Raw genomic sequence first — 13,560 nt, forward strand, 5'->3', positions numbered from 1 at the left:
CTGGGGCCCAGGAGCCCAATCACTGTTGCATGGAATTGGAATTCACTCTGTGGGTTCGTTCATTAAACGTTTATGTGTGGGCCTCTGGGAATACCAAGATGGAAAAGAAACAGCCCTGCCCAGAGGAGCTCAGGGGCTGAGGACGACTCAGAACTGGGAAGCAGCAGATTCCAGGTGTCTGTGAGGTGTGGAGACGGGTCTGACTGCCTAGGGGAATGCAGCCCGGGAGGCCATGTTTGGGCCTTTGGGAGAAGGAGCAGTTTGCCAGGTGGGCGGGTGGGGAAGACCGGAGCTGGGGGCAGTTGTGATGGATCTTGAACAGCAAGTCGGGTAACGTGGCTTTATCCAGAGGGAAGTGGGCAGTGGCTTGGGCAGATCTCTGGGGTAGAAAGGTGACTCAAATGTCCCCAAAGCTAGAGTGGAGGGAGGGAGGATGGAGGGGGCTACCAGAGCAGGGGAGGGACGGAGCCCCTCAGGGACTCCAGTCTGAAGGCGAGGCCCGTCCTGGAGGCAGCAGACAGGGCGCTGTTGGGGGAGACCTGGTCAACCACGAGGGTCTCAGATGCCATGTGCCAGGTGGCCCCATGAGGGCTGGTTCCAGGACAGTAGGATGCACTGTGGGAAAGAAAGTCGTCAGAGCCTTGGGGGCAGATGGCCTGGGGGCAAATGGAGGTAGGTCTCCCTCTTCAAGCCATCCAAGGAACATGATGACACCTCCTAGGAATGAAGTGGGGTGGCCAGGGTGGCCTGTGCAGGTGCTGAGAGTGCCTGATGTGTGGCCACTCAGTGACCACCGTCCAGCCAACATGTGTATTGAGCACCTACTGTGGCCCAGACAAGGCGCTTGGTCCTGCGGGAGACTCAGGGAACACAAAAGAGCAAGTTCCCTCCCGCATAAGCAGCCAGTGTTTGTGGAGGTGGGGACACAGGGACCACAAACGATCAATGGAGCGAGTAACAGTGAGGACAGTTCAGTCACAGCCACTCCCAACACAGGAGGCTTCTCTGAGAAGCTGGAGCATGAGTGGAGAGCCAGAGCAACAGGAGGAAGCTTCAGGGGAAGGTCGTCCGGGCAGAGGGCCCCCTGCGAGTGCAGAGCCCTGAGGCCGGGAGAGTGTTCTTTAATCTCTCTCACCCGGTCTCTCTTCCCACCCAGGATTCCCAGATCTGTCTGTTCAGAAGGGTGGCCCCTTCCCTACAGCCCACCTGGGCGCCAGCCCTCTGCCTCGCCTGGGCAGTGCTGGGTCTAACAGGGCTGGGCACACGTGGCAGCGCTGACGCAGGGTGGGTGGGGTGGGGCCTCTTGCAGTTTAAGGCGCTTGGCCTGGTGATTATGCCCAACACTAATGAGGTTAAGGTGGGGGGTTTGATTCTGACGTGGACCCTCATGGCCAGAAGGAGGGAGTCCTGGATGTTTTGGGTCAAGACTGACCCACACCCTGCCCCTCCCTGGCCGGGCTGAGCCCCCACCCTACACAGCTTAGCAGTACCTCGGCACCTCGCTTGTTGCCTGGTGCTTCTGACAGCGTGAAGCCTTTTGTGTTCTGTTCGTGAGTTTTGTGCAGGTCTCCCTGCCTGTAACGTGAGTCCACAAGGGCGGGCTTGGGTCTGTCTTGCTCACAACAGGGTTCCCAGAGCCCAGCAGGGCACCTGGCCTGTGGTGGAAAGAGGTGGGATGTTGGCTGTTTTGTTCACTGATGTGTCTCCAGAGCCTGGCACCTAGAAGGTGCTCCCTGAATATTTGTTGAACGAGTGAGTGAGTGGGGGAATGGACTTGATGGTCCCAGTACTTCCGCTCTGGTCTCAGGTTCCTCCCTTGTGAGTTTCACAATCTCAACTTCATGGAGTCCTGGTGATGGGGAACTAACAGCCATCACTGACATGGCAGTGCTCTGTATTTGTAAAGCTTGACAAAGAAAAAAAATTTTGAGACAAGGTCTCACTCTGTCACCCAGGCTGGAGCGCAGTGGTGCAATCATAGCTCACTGCAGCCTCTGCTTCCTGGCCTCATGAGATACTCTCACCTCAGCCTCTCGAGTAGCTGGGACCACAAGTGCACACCACTAATTTTTATATTTTTTGTAGAGATGGGGTCTCACTATGTTGCCCAGGCTGGTCTCGAACTCCTGGCTCAAGTAATCCACCCTCCTCAGCCTCCCAAAGTGCTAGAATTACAGACGTGAGCCACTGTGCCCAGCCCAAGAAATTTTTTTTTTTTTTAAACAAAAAATGCTCTTTGTTCAGGGTAACAGGCTCACAGTGAGCTGGAAGGGTCATTTGAAGTCACCTACTCTGACTGTCACTGCTACATCCATTTTGCTGATGAAAAGACTGAGGCTTAGGTCTGCAGGGTTGTTCAGGTCCTGTAACAAATCAGCAACAGCCTGGGCTGTAACCCGCACAGCCAGCCTGGCTTCACAGGGTAACAGCTTCCCAAACCTGCTTATTCCTTCCTCCCCTCATCAAACGCAGCTCTCAGGAAAGACCAGCCAGCCATTCGAACCATGGTATAAATGACTAAAGAAAGGTTTCGCTGGGGTAATGGAAAGGCCCTGGACTGAGTCACACAGGCCGGGGGCGGGGCAATGGAAGCCTTGAGGAGAGGAGGCTGCATTCTAGCTGGTCTTTGAGTTATCATGGTAGTGTTGCTTCGCCTCTCTGGGCCTCAGTTTGCCGGGACGAGAGGGCCTCAGTGTGCGGTGGGGGGCACACCCAGCTATACAGTAAAAGTCACTTGCTTTCCCCATGAGAGCCTGGCTTACGAATCTCTGGACCCTACAGCCTTGGTTTCACTGTTCTCCCTCATCGGGCAAGACTCTTTTCTACCCAGCCTTACATCTGGACTGAGGCTACACAGCCTGAGTGCAGCCAGCTCCCCCACCCTCTCGAGGGTGCGCTTTGGTTCTCCAGTCTGCGGAATGGGAATGACAAGAGTACCTACCTAACACGATTATTGAGAGTGCTTGTAAGTGATCAATGTGTTTGTTGCTGACATTATTAATCTCTTTCTGAGTCTCCTTCAGGTCTCTGTTTACATTCATGTCCTTCGAGAGACCGCCCCTGACCATCTTACACACCAGCCACCCCCACCAGGTTTGGTCGTTGCTTTGCGACAGGATCTTGCTCTGTTGCCCAGGCTGGAGTGCACTGGTGTGATCTCGGCTCACTGCAACCTCCTCTTCCCAGGTTCAAGTGATTCTCCTGCCTTAGCCTCTCAAGTAGCTGGGACTACAGGTGCGTGCCACCACACCTGACTAATTTTTATATTTTTAGTAGAGACAGGATTTTGCCATGTTAGCCAGGCTGGTCTCTAACTGATCTCAAGTGATCCATTCACCTCGACCTCCCAAAGTGCTGGAGTTACAGACATGAGCCACCACACCTGGCCTATTGCTGTTTTTGAGACAGGGTATTGCTCTGTTACTTGGGTCGGATGGCAGTGGCACAATCTTGGCTCACTGCAGCCTCAACCTCCTGAGCTCAAACAATCCACCACCTCAACCCCTGAGTAGCTAGGACCATTGGTCTGTGCCACCATGCCTGGCTTATTTATTTCCATTTTTGTAGAGACGAGGTCTCCCTATATTGTTCAGGCTGGTCTCTAACTCCCAGGCTCAAGTGATCCTCCTGCCTTGGGAGCCACTTGGGAGGCTATAATTTAAAAATTTTTTTAGAGATGAGTCTTGCTCTGTCGCCCAGGCTGGAATGCAGGGGTACAATCATAGCTTACTGCAGCCTTGAATTCCTGTCCTAGGCTCAAGTGATCCTCCTGCCTCAGCCTCCTGAGTAACTGGGTCTAAAGGTGTGCCACCTCACCTGGCCTCATTTGTCTTATTGACTGACCTCCAATCTCTTTCTAGAATGCAGGATCACCCTGGCCTGTTCATCACTGCCTCTGAGCTCACAACCCATAGGAGGTGTTCAATAAACATTTGTTGAATGAATGAACAGCTCCCCCTACCCTGTGAAGAGCGTCTCACTCCCCACTGACCACTGAGAAATCTGGGGCACGCAGGGTCAAAGTTCCTCTGCAGAGCTGGGATTTGAACACAGGCCTCGCCAGCACCCATACCTTGTGTGGGGCAGTGCAGAGAAACCCATGGTGTGGGTGTTGGCCAAGCTGGAGTGTGGGGGGCTTTCGGAGCCATTGCCCTCTGCCTCCATCTCAGTGGGCTCGGGAAGAGCTGTGAGGAGCTGCAGGGCATGGAGTCAGGGCCCCGGGGCGACCGTCTCTGAAGGAGGATGTAGCCATCTTGGAGCACCCAAGTCCCAGCCCTCAGGAGCCCAGGTGCAGGCTTTGCTTCTGCCTCGGAGGATTAGGGGCTTAGCTTGCAGCGCACAAATCGCTCTTCAAGCCTCCACAGGAGAGGAACTGCTGTGAGAGGAGCTGCTAGGTCAGCATCCTTCTCCTCCTCTTCTTCCTCGGCTTTCTTCTGGTTCCCCACATGACTCAGCCCCACCTGGCTGCGTCACCGAGGCTATGTGAGGTCCGTCAAGGGGCAATACGGGAGGGAGAAAGACCAGTTCTCCTTCCTTCCTTCCTTCCTCTTTCCCTTCTACTCTAGCATTTGCCAAACTCCTATGCGCCAGGCCCTGGCCTGGGCCCTGGGGATGCTGAGATGGATCCTACACAGTCCCTGCTCTCAAGGAGCTCGCAGTTTCAGGAGGCACTGACAGGGGAAACTAACCATGAGATGAGAGTTTTCTCCCAGTCCCAGGGCCGTGGGATCACAGAGGAGAAAAACGTGGACCAGGAGGGTGCCTGGGAAGCTCTCCAGAGTGGCTGGCCTCAAAAAAGCCTCCCAAACAGGGCAAGCAGAAGGACCAACTGGGTATGGAGGTGCTGGTCCCTTAGGGTGGCCTGGCAGGGACAGAAGGCAGGCCTTGGGGTCTGGGTATTGGTTGAATGGCATGGGCAGCCACTGCAAGTGGTCAGCAGGGAGGGCCGTGACGAGGTCTCCATTCCAGGCCAGTGTTCTGGATCTGCGTGGGGAGAATCAGGGAGGCCCAGGCTAAGCACCCTGCCCAGTGGTGGCCTCTGAGGTAGGCACACAGACTCCGAGCCAGGGAAGAAATAACAGCAGTCACGGAGGAGGGGCCTCTGCCCACCTGTGTGACAGCCACCAGGGGCTCCTGGCTTTACAGCCTTGCTGGGAAAGATGGGAAATGGAGGCCTGGGAACCCCTAATTGCCTGAGGTGGGTCTAGAGTCAGATCCACTTGAAGCCGCCCAGTCCGCCTCTCCCTTGCTTCCTCCTTCCAAGAGCATGGGTACAATCTTGAGCACTTGGGAGATGACAGATTGGGACCAGTCCCAACCAGATGGTGTGTATCTCCTTATATAATCCAAGCTGCTATCTCTCAGCTCAAGTGATCCTCCTGCCTTGGCCTCCCAAAGTGCTGACATTACAGGTATGAGTGACCAGACCCAGCCATGTTCAGTTTTTACAAGGTCATTACCATCAGTGATTACCTCTTTATCTAAAATTTTTTTTTAGAGATGAATGTTTCTCTGTTGCCCAGGCTGGAGTGCAGTGGTGCAATCATAGCTTACTGCAGCCTTGAATTCCTGTCCTTGGCTCAAGTGATCCTTCCACCTCAGCCTCCCGAGTAGCTGGGACTACAGGCTACATACAGGCCAGAACCACTGCCCCGCTGTGAGCCTCCCGCAGCTGCTCCTGTCTGGCCTCAGTGTCCTCTTAGTTCAGTGGGTATCACCAGGTCCCTGTGGCGCCTTCCTTGTCATAGGCATGTGAGGGGTCAAAAGGATCATCATCCAGCACTGTTGACAGATGGAGACTGAGGCTGGAACCTCGGAGTCAGAGCTGGAAGGGGCCCTTTTGTACAGATGGGGAAACTGAGCCTTGGAGAAAAGACTGGACTTGGTTCAGACCTAGACCAGGCTGAGAGAGAAGAGCAGCCAGACACAGGGCTTGTATGTGAAGGCTGCATCCAGGTGCAACCAAATATGCCTTGGCTGAATGCGTATTTGCTGAATGAAAAAGAATGTGACTGAGGCTCCGTGTCATCACCTGCATAAGCAGCAGCCTTGGATGATGTACAGAAAGTGCATCTGTCCGAACAGGGGCCCCACTCAGGCTCTTGAGCTGAGCTTCCTGGGGCAGCAGAGCCCGGAATAGCACACTCATTTTTGTGTTCATCAGCTGAGGGGCTGCGAGTCTCGGCTGGAACCCGCCCCTGCCTCCAGCCAGGGACCATCTGATCTGTCACTGTGACTGACTGCTGGGTAGCTGGAGCGGTTTTCTCTTTCTCCCCTCTTTTCCCAGCCATATGCAAATGATTTCAGTTCAAGTCATGCGCTAATGGAAATCCTAACACATTAATAAATGTTTAGTGAGAGAGCGCATGCATGATGGTAAGTAATTAGACACTCGACGGAGGAGTTCTGTTGGCACAACTGTCTGGCTCCCTTTCTTCATTTTCCTCCATCATCTCCAGAGAGATTCGGAGGGAGGCAGGGAGGAGGGGTGGTCTGGGGTGGGGCAGGGGCTCTGGGATGGGGTTCTAGTTCTGACACTTTCCACTGGGGGTCTCTGCAGCCACTCCCCTTGGGGCCTCAGTGTCCACGTCCCTCCAGTGGGCACATTTGCCCTGCCCTGCCCCTTGTAGACCGGCTGTAAGGCAGGTGTCCCCAAACTTTTTACACAGGGGGCCAGTTCACTGTCCCTCAGGGCAGTCACATACTGTGCTCCTCTCACTGACCACCAATGAAAGAGGTGCCCCTTCCTGAAGTGTGGCGGGGGGCCGGATAAATGGCCTCAGGGGGCCGCAGTTTGGGGACGCCTGCTGCAAGGAATCAATGCTGCAGCATGAGGGGAGGGTGGGTTTCAGCAAGGCATGACAGCCCTGCCCTCGCTCCTCCCTGTGTTCAGATACTCTCAGGCTTTTCATGAAGCACTGCATTGCTACCTCTGGCAGGTGGAGTGGGGGTGAAGGGGGCAGAGCCTCAGGGCTGGACAAATGGTGGGCTGCCCCTCCCAGGGCTGAAGGCATACCCTGGGCCCTGGCAACCCCCTTCTCAGCCTCACTGGAAATCCTAACCCTTTCTTCACAGGGCTGCTGAGAGGCTTTAGACAGCATGGAAAGTGGTTGGTGCCAAAAATGTCTCCAATGTGAGTTCTCTTCAGCTTCTGCATGTGCCCCTTCCACGCCCACAAGCTGCTGGACCGGACACCAGTGATGCCTGAGGGAAGGGACCTTGGCATTCTGGACTCTCAAATGGAAGCCGCCCGCGTCAGGAGCTGTTCTGAAGGGAAGAGTCTTCACTGGGCTGGGGCTGCTCTGTGGGGCTGGGGAAGGTGGACGGAAGAGGGTGGCTCCAGGGTCCAGACAGGAGCCTTGACCAGGCTACCAAACGGGAGCCTTTTTTAAAAGTCCTGCCATCTTCTTTGGAGCCAGGTTATTTTTTCTTGTCAAGACAGATCCTCATTAAACCAAAATAAACAACAACAACAAAAAACCCATTCCCCTACCCCTTTCCATATTGCCATTTCTATTAGATTAAATGTTAAGAGCACGCAAATGTAATGTTCTTTTCAGATCAAATTAGAAACAGGTGCACTTCTGCATAAGGAAATTAAGTTGCAGACAATACGAAGACTTGCTAAAATGCAGACGCTGATGAAAATAAGGAGCCCTTTCGTCATTATTGAGGCAATCTGTTGGCAAAATGTACATGCTAACGGTCTGACAGATCTGCGGACTCCAGCAGGCTGCCACGAACAACTCGGAGCCGTTCTGAAAGTAACAGATTTTTTTCCTTAGAAAATATATGTACATTCTCTTCCTCATCTCCTGGTGCTATTTACAAGGCATGAAATGCCATAAATAGGAATTCCGTGGTTACACAAGGCCCCCCCCCCAAAACACAAACTTCATCTGGGCAAGAGATGCATTCTGACAGTTTAACTCTTTACCCTCCTTCAAAGTCCAGCAGATCGCAAGGCAGGCAGACGGTGCAGGCTGTCCCCAGGGTGCTGGTCATGGGCCAGGGTCGTCCTTGCGCCTGCGGCAGTAGGGGCAGCAGCCGTGCTGAAGAACCAGCAGCTCGTAGTCCTCAGAGTGGAACATCTGAGGGAAGATCAGGCCAAAGCCCTAGTGCTCATCAGTCCTACACCTGGGGCCGGGACTGCGTCTCGAAGGGAGGGCACTTGGCAGTGGTCATGGCTGGACACAGACCTGTAGCACCTTTGTTTGAGGGTTGGAAGGGGAGATGGGAGGGGGCCGTGGGGCTCCTTGTTTTCTGAGTGAAGGTCAAAGGCACATACAGTTGCTGGCCCTTCCGGATTTAGGGAGGGTGTGGACAGTACAGAGTCTGGTGAAATCTACTTTAGATGCACATGGAATGCAAGTAGGGGCGAGGACAGCCAAATCTCTTTCCCAACTTGGAGCTGTGGATGTGCTCCTCCTCCCAGGGGCCAGGCCTCCCAGAGGGACATCTGGGTAAGGGAAAAGTGGCAGAGAGAGGCACACGTGAGCTGCTGGAGTGGCCACCTACCTGGAAGCAGGAGGGGCACATAGTAATGGAGGCATCAGGCAGTAGTGAGCGGAAGTACTGCCACCTCAGGGGCGGGGGCCAGCGCTTGATGATGACATCCCGGCGGCTCATGGAGCGCAGCACCAGACGGCTCACCACCACCGGCACAAACTCTGAGCCGCCCTGCTGCAGGGTGGGTGGGAAGAGGCACAGTGTCTTCACTCAGCCACAGTGACACATTTGTGTGGATTATGATCCTGGAATCTTTGCCAGTAGCAAGGGAGGATCTGCTTCCTAATCCCAGGTAATTCCGCAAGTGACAAGTTCCTCCCACCAGAACTGAAGCTGCCTTCCTGTCCACAGACCTATGCCCTTGCCCATGGTCCCTCAGAAGCAGCCATGGCTCCCACACCCCACAGGAAGGGGTCCTGTCCCACCCTCGTGCCATCACATCTGGAAGTTCTGGCCAATCCTCTTCTGTTACTGTGCTGAGGGTCCCCATGTGCACAGAAGGGATGAAGGCTGCCCTCCTGCAGGTCACCCAGAGAGGCACCCTTACCTCAAAGCTCAGCTTAGCTGTGAACGGGTCCTCATCTCCCATGGAGTCCTTGGTCTCCACTAGCTGCAGAATCTGGGAGCCTGGAGGGGTCTGGTCAAGGATGGAATCAGAAGAGATGGAGACAGACCCTAGCCTCCACCCTACACCCATGCGAAGACTCAAGAGCAGCCAGACCAGCTGAACCGTTTTCCAGGTGGACAGACAATGGGGGCTCAGGCTGAGAAGGCAGAGAGAAGGGACTCTGCTGGCCCTGTCGCCCTCACCCATTCCTCTTGCAGGCCATGAGTGTCATGGCTCCCAAGGCCAGTAGGAAGCACATGCAGGCCCTGTGAGCCATTGTGGGTGGGCATGGAGGCGATGGCGGGCCCAGGGATCCTGGAGAAACACTCAGCGGCTGCTGGGGGGTCTGCAGGCACTTGTGATGGAGCAGATGGGGTGAGCCCCTACTGACCCCTGGCCGGGTCAGACTCACCTGGAGGTCCCCAGAAACCGCCCCTCTCCCACAGTGGTGGAGCTGGTGACAGAGACCGGCAGGGGTCCCCAAGGGAGGCCTAGGGCATGGAGACTGCTAGTGTCAAGTTGGAGTTGGCATAGCACCCATATGCCAACACCATAGCCCGCATCATCTGTGGCACCTGTGGGAGCCTGGGTGGCAACGTGGGATCTGTCTCTCCTTCAGCAAGATGGGAAGCTCTCTCTGAGCTTCCCTCCTCCCAGTGTGGCCCCTGGGGGTGGCAGCACATGGGAGCTGCGGGAAAGGCAGCCTCACAGCCTCTACGCCTGCAGACTCAGCCAGTAGGAGGGAGCGAGGCCCGAGGCCATATGTGTGCTGTTCCCTGCAAGAAGCCAGCCTGCAAGTGTGGCCTGGCCTGGCCAACAGTGCGTTCTCCTGGCCAAAGGGGCAGGCTGAGCTGTGCCCTGGGGCTTTCACTACCACAGCTGAGAGGAGAGCTGGCCGTTTCTGGGGGTGATGAGGCTGAGGGGATGTGGGACTCCTGGCATCTCTATGTTGTAGGGGCACCATGGTGCTGCCAAAAAATGAAGCTCCCTAGAGAAAAGCACAGCCAAGAGAGGCAGAGCCAGCCTGTGACCGACCGGAGTGAGCGCTGGGCCACAGAGCTGCCTCTCCTCAGGGCTTCTTTGCACACCCTTCACTTGTTCAGCCTGTCTGTCAGTCATGAACTGTGCCACCTGCATGCAAAAGTGACCTGAGTGGAAGAGCTCAGGGCCAACACTGACATCATATCCCATGTTAGCTATGTAGGAGCTATGCACGGAGGCACAGCCAGTGCCTTTTAGGGGCTAGGGGAGAGTGGGAGACCCACACGGGAAGACCAAAGTGCCAGTTGCCACTCTGGCTCCTCAGGCCCTGGCCAGCCCTCTGCCCACCTCTGGTCCCTGTCTGTCCCACGCGGGCCTCTCCAATCTCTCTAGGGACACAGGGCAGGCTCAGCATGACCTGTCATCCCTGGGCCCTCCTGCTTCCTGCCTGGCCCCAGGCCTCTCATATGGCTGCACACGTAGGTTCTGGCCAAGAGCATGGATACTGTTGTTTATGATCTCCCGCTGTCTGTCTTCTCGCTTGGGTCTCGGTGCCTCCAGGTCAATGAGGGAGATGGCTTCTTCATCAGTGATCCCCTCCTCCAGGCAGAACTCAACCAAGTGTAGCACGTCTGGAGGGCATGCAGAAAGGGCTGAGGCAGCTAGCTTGCAAGGAACTTGCCACTGGGCAGGTGGGATGACCATAGAGTTCCTTCTCAACCCACTTGCAGCTTCTCCAAAAGCAAGAAGAGGCAGCAGGGGAAATCTCTTGTGTGTGCAGGGGTAGTGTCTGCATGTGTGTGTGCAGGGGCAGTCTGCGTGTTTGTGTGCAGGGGCAGTCTGTGTGTGTGTGCAGGGGCAGTCTATATGTGTGCAGGGATAGTCTGTGTGTGCAGGGGCAGTCTGTGTGTGTGTGCACGGGCAGTCTGTGTGTGTGCAGGGGCAGTCTGTGTGTGTGTGCAGGGGCAGTCTGTGTGTGTGTGCAGGGGCAGTCTGTGTGTGTGCAGGGGCAGTCTGTGTGTGTGTGCAGGGGCAGTCTGTATGTGTGCAGGGGTAGTCTGTGTGTGTGTGCAGGGGCAGTCTGTGTGTGCAGGGATAGTCTGTGTGTGTGTGCAGGGGTGGTCTGTGTGTGTGTGCAGGGGTAGTCTCTGTGTGTGTGCGTGTGTGTGTGTGCAGGGATAGTGTCTGTGTGTGTGTGCAGGGGCAGTCTCTGTGTATGTGTGTGCGTGTGTGTGTGCAGGGGTAGTCTGTGTGTGTGTGTGTGTGTGCAGGGATTTTGTGTGTGTGTGTGTGTGTGCAGGGATAGTCTCTTTGTGTGTGTGTACAGGGGCAGTCTGTGTGTGTGTGTGTGTGTGTGTGCACGCGCGCAGGGATAGTCTTTGTGTGTGTGCGTGCTGGGGTAGTCTGTTTGTGTGTGGGCAGGGGTAGTCTGTGTGTGTGCGCAGGGACAGTCTCTCTGTATGTGTCTGTAGCCTCTGTTCAGCTCCTGGGAAGGGGCTTCTGATCCCCTGTCAACATCAAAGGAGCTGAGCCTTGAAAACTGATCTCAGCCTCCTGGTCTAAATGTAAAGCCACTGGCCTCTTGTCCTGGGGCATTTTGTTATGCAAAGCCTTGTGCCAGGTTCCCAGAGTGGGTGCTTCAGCTTTGGGCAGCAGTGGGTCCTATCTCTGGGAACACCGACAGTGACTCTGTGTCAAACAGGTGGGTGTCAGAGTGTCCTTATTTCACAAACAGGGACATTCAGAGGCCTTTGGGCCTTGCTCAATGTAATGAGACCCGCAAGCAGTAGAGTGAGCCTCGCCGCCCATAGGCTGTCCCGCCCACATGCCCAGGGTGCAGGGACTCACCATAGGAAGAGGCAGAGAAGACGAAGGGCTGGCGGCAGTTGATGCAGACGTTGCCCAGGTTGTTCAGCAGCGGGTTGTTGGTGGAGCAGCGGTAGCACAAAGGCACCAGCTCCTACAAAACAACCACGGACTCCCGAGGGGCCAGGCTTGGGCAGGCATGTGTCCTCTTCCCCCTGGGGCCTGGCTGCCGAGAGGAAAGGCCACCCAGGTGGGCAGGCAGGGAAGGGGCACTGGGCCTGGGGGCTCCATGCTATAGGAAGGTAGGATAAAGGCCTGCCAATTCCCAAGCCCTGTCACTTGGGGCCCCCTGCCCAAGACACCTCCACAGACAGTGCTCAGCAGAACTCTTCCCCTGGCAGGAATGAAAGTGACTTGCCACCTTTGGCCAGCCACTTACCATGCTCCAGGCACCGTGCAGAGCACATGGCTTGTGCTGACTAATTTAGCCTCACAACTACCTGTGGGAAAGGGGGAAACCAAGCTGCAGAAAGGTGGAGACAGAGGTAGGAAAGCGTGGAGCTAGGATGTGAACCCAGGTCTGTCTGATGCAAGTCCTTGCTCTGAGCTTGAGGGAAGGGCTGTGAAACAAAGCAGCTGGCTGGGTTGAAGGAACAGGGGCTGGGCATAGACCCGGGCTGCAGAGAACATGGGGTAGATTTGCTGGAGAACCACAGAAAGGGCAGGGGTTTCTAGAATGAGGGTCAGCCCTGCAGCCAGGCTTGGGGTAAAGGCAGAGCCACTTGGGCACAGAGGTACAGGGCTTGCCTAGGGGAGGGCAAGAAACAAGGGAGGCCGGGCTGGGGCTGGTGCACAGTGGGCTGCAAGGAGAAGAGGAGGTGGACAGGGAAGCACAGGGGAGCTGGTGCGGCCAGGCTTGAGCTGAGGGCACAGAGCCTGGAGGGAGCTGCAGCCTCTCTCTTCAAATGGAACCCAGGCCAGGCAAGTGGTCATGAGATGGCCTCAGCGGAGTGGAGGAGAAGCCATCTGCCCAAGGGTGCTGTGTCCTAACCTCACTGTCGTGGAATGGCTTGGTGCGGATGGTCAGGGTACCCAGCTCGATGGACTTTTGGAATCTGGTGGGGATATACAGGCCTTGCAGCTTGTCATAGGCGTGTCGGGCCAGCCTGTATGCGCCTAGGGCCTTGCTCTGCTTGGCCAGGGTGAAGAGTATTTTTCTGCCATGAACAGGGTTAAGGACAGCAGGGGCAGCACCAGGCCCTGGAGCTGAGACCACCTATCCTTGGAGTGAGCCCCAGGCTGGAACACAGCTCATGCTGGTGCCAGGAGGGCACAGGATAGAGCGTGAGGAAGGCTCTGTGCACTTGTGAGAGGTGAGTGTATTTCTCGGACAGCAAGGCCCAGGGATTTTTCCAGAGATAAAGACAGTGTAGTTTCTATTAATAGTTTAACCTTGCTTAGCATCTCTGGGCCTGCTGATGGCTCGTCTTGTACCCTGACTAGGCCAAAATGGCTCTTCCTGCCTCACTGACCCTGCTAGCCAGGCCTTCCTAGGACACCTGGCACCAAGGGCACTCTGCTTTGGCCCTGCCAGGTGGGGCCTGGTCCCAGACTCCCTGAGGAGCCACCCTCTGCTCTACTGAGGCCCCTGGGTGCAC

General features: G+C 55.8%; 1 protein-coding gene across 10 annotated transcripts in view; it reads right to left on the reverse strand.

Annotated features, from left to right (window-relative positions):
- Positions 1–1,526: 1,526 nt before the first annotated feature.
- Positions 1,527–13,560, reverse strand: part of LOC101046714 (intraflagellar transport protein 122 homolog) — an 85,336-nt gene continuing 73,302 nt past the window's right edge. For 4 of the 10 annotated variants that reach the window (XM_074404145.1, XM_074404144.1, XM_074404149.1 and 1 more), the window contains 6 exons: positions 12,954–13,119; positions 11,945–12,056; positions 10,603–10,728; positions 9,056–9,135; positions 8,518–8,682; positions 7,764–8,090 (listed from right to left, as the gene is read on the reverse strand). In XM_074404145.1, coding sequence (XP_074260246.1) covers positions 8,001–8,090; positions 8,518–8,682; positions 9,056–9,135; positions 10,603–10,728; positions 11,945–12,056; positions 12,954–13,119 — 739 coding nt within the window. In that variant the 3' untranslated portion in view covers positions 7,764–8,000. The other 6 variants (XM_074404148.1, XM_003926155.4, XM_074404146.1 and 3 more) reach the window with 4 other exon arrangements.

This window comes from Saimiri boliviensis, chromosome 8 (genome assembly GCF_048565385.1).
Source record: "Saimiri boliviensis isolate mSaiBol1 chromosome 8, mSaiBol1.pri, whole genome shotgun sequence".
Classification (NCBI taxonomy): Eukaryota; Metazoa; Chordata; class Mammalia; order Primates; family Cebidae; genus Saimiri; species Saimiri boliviensis.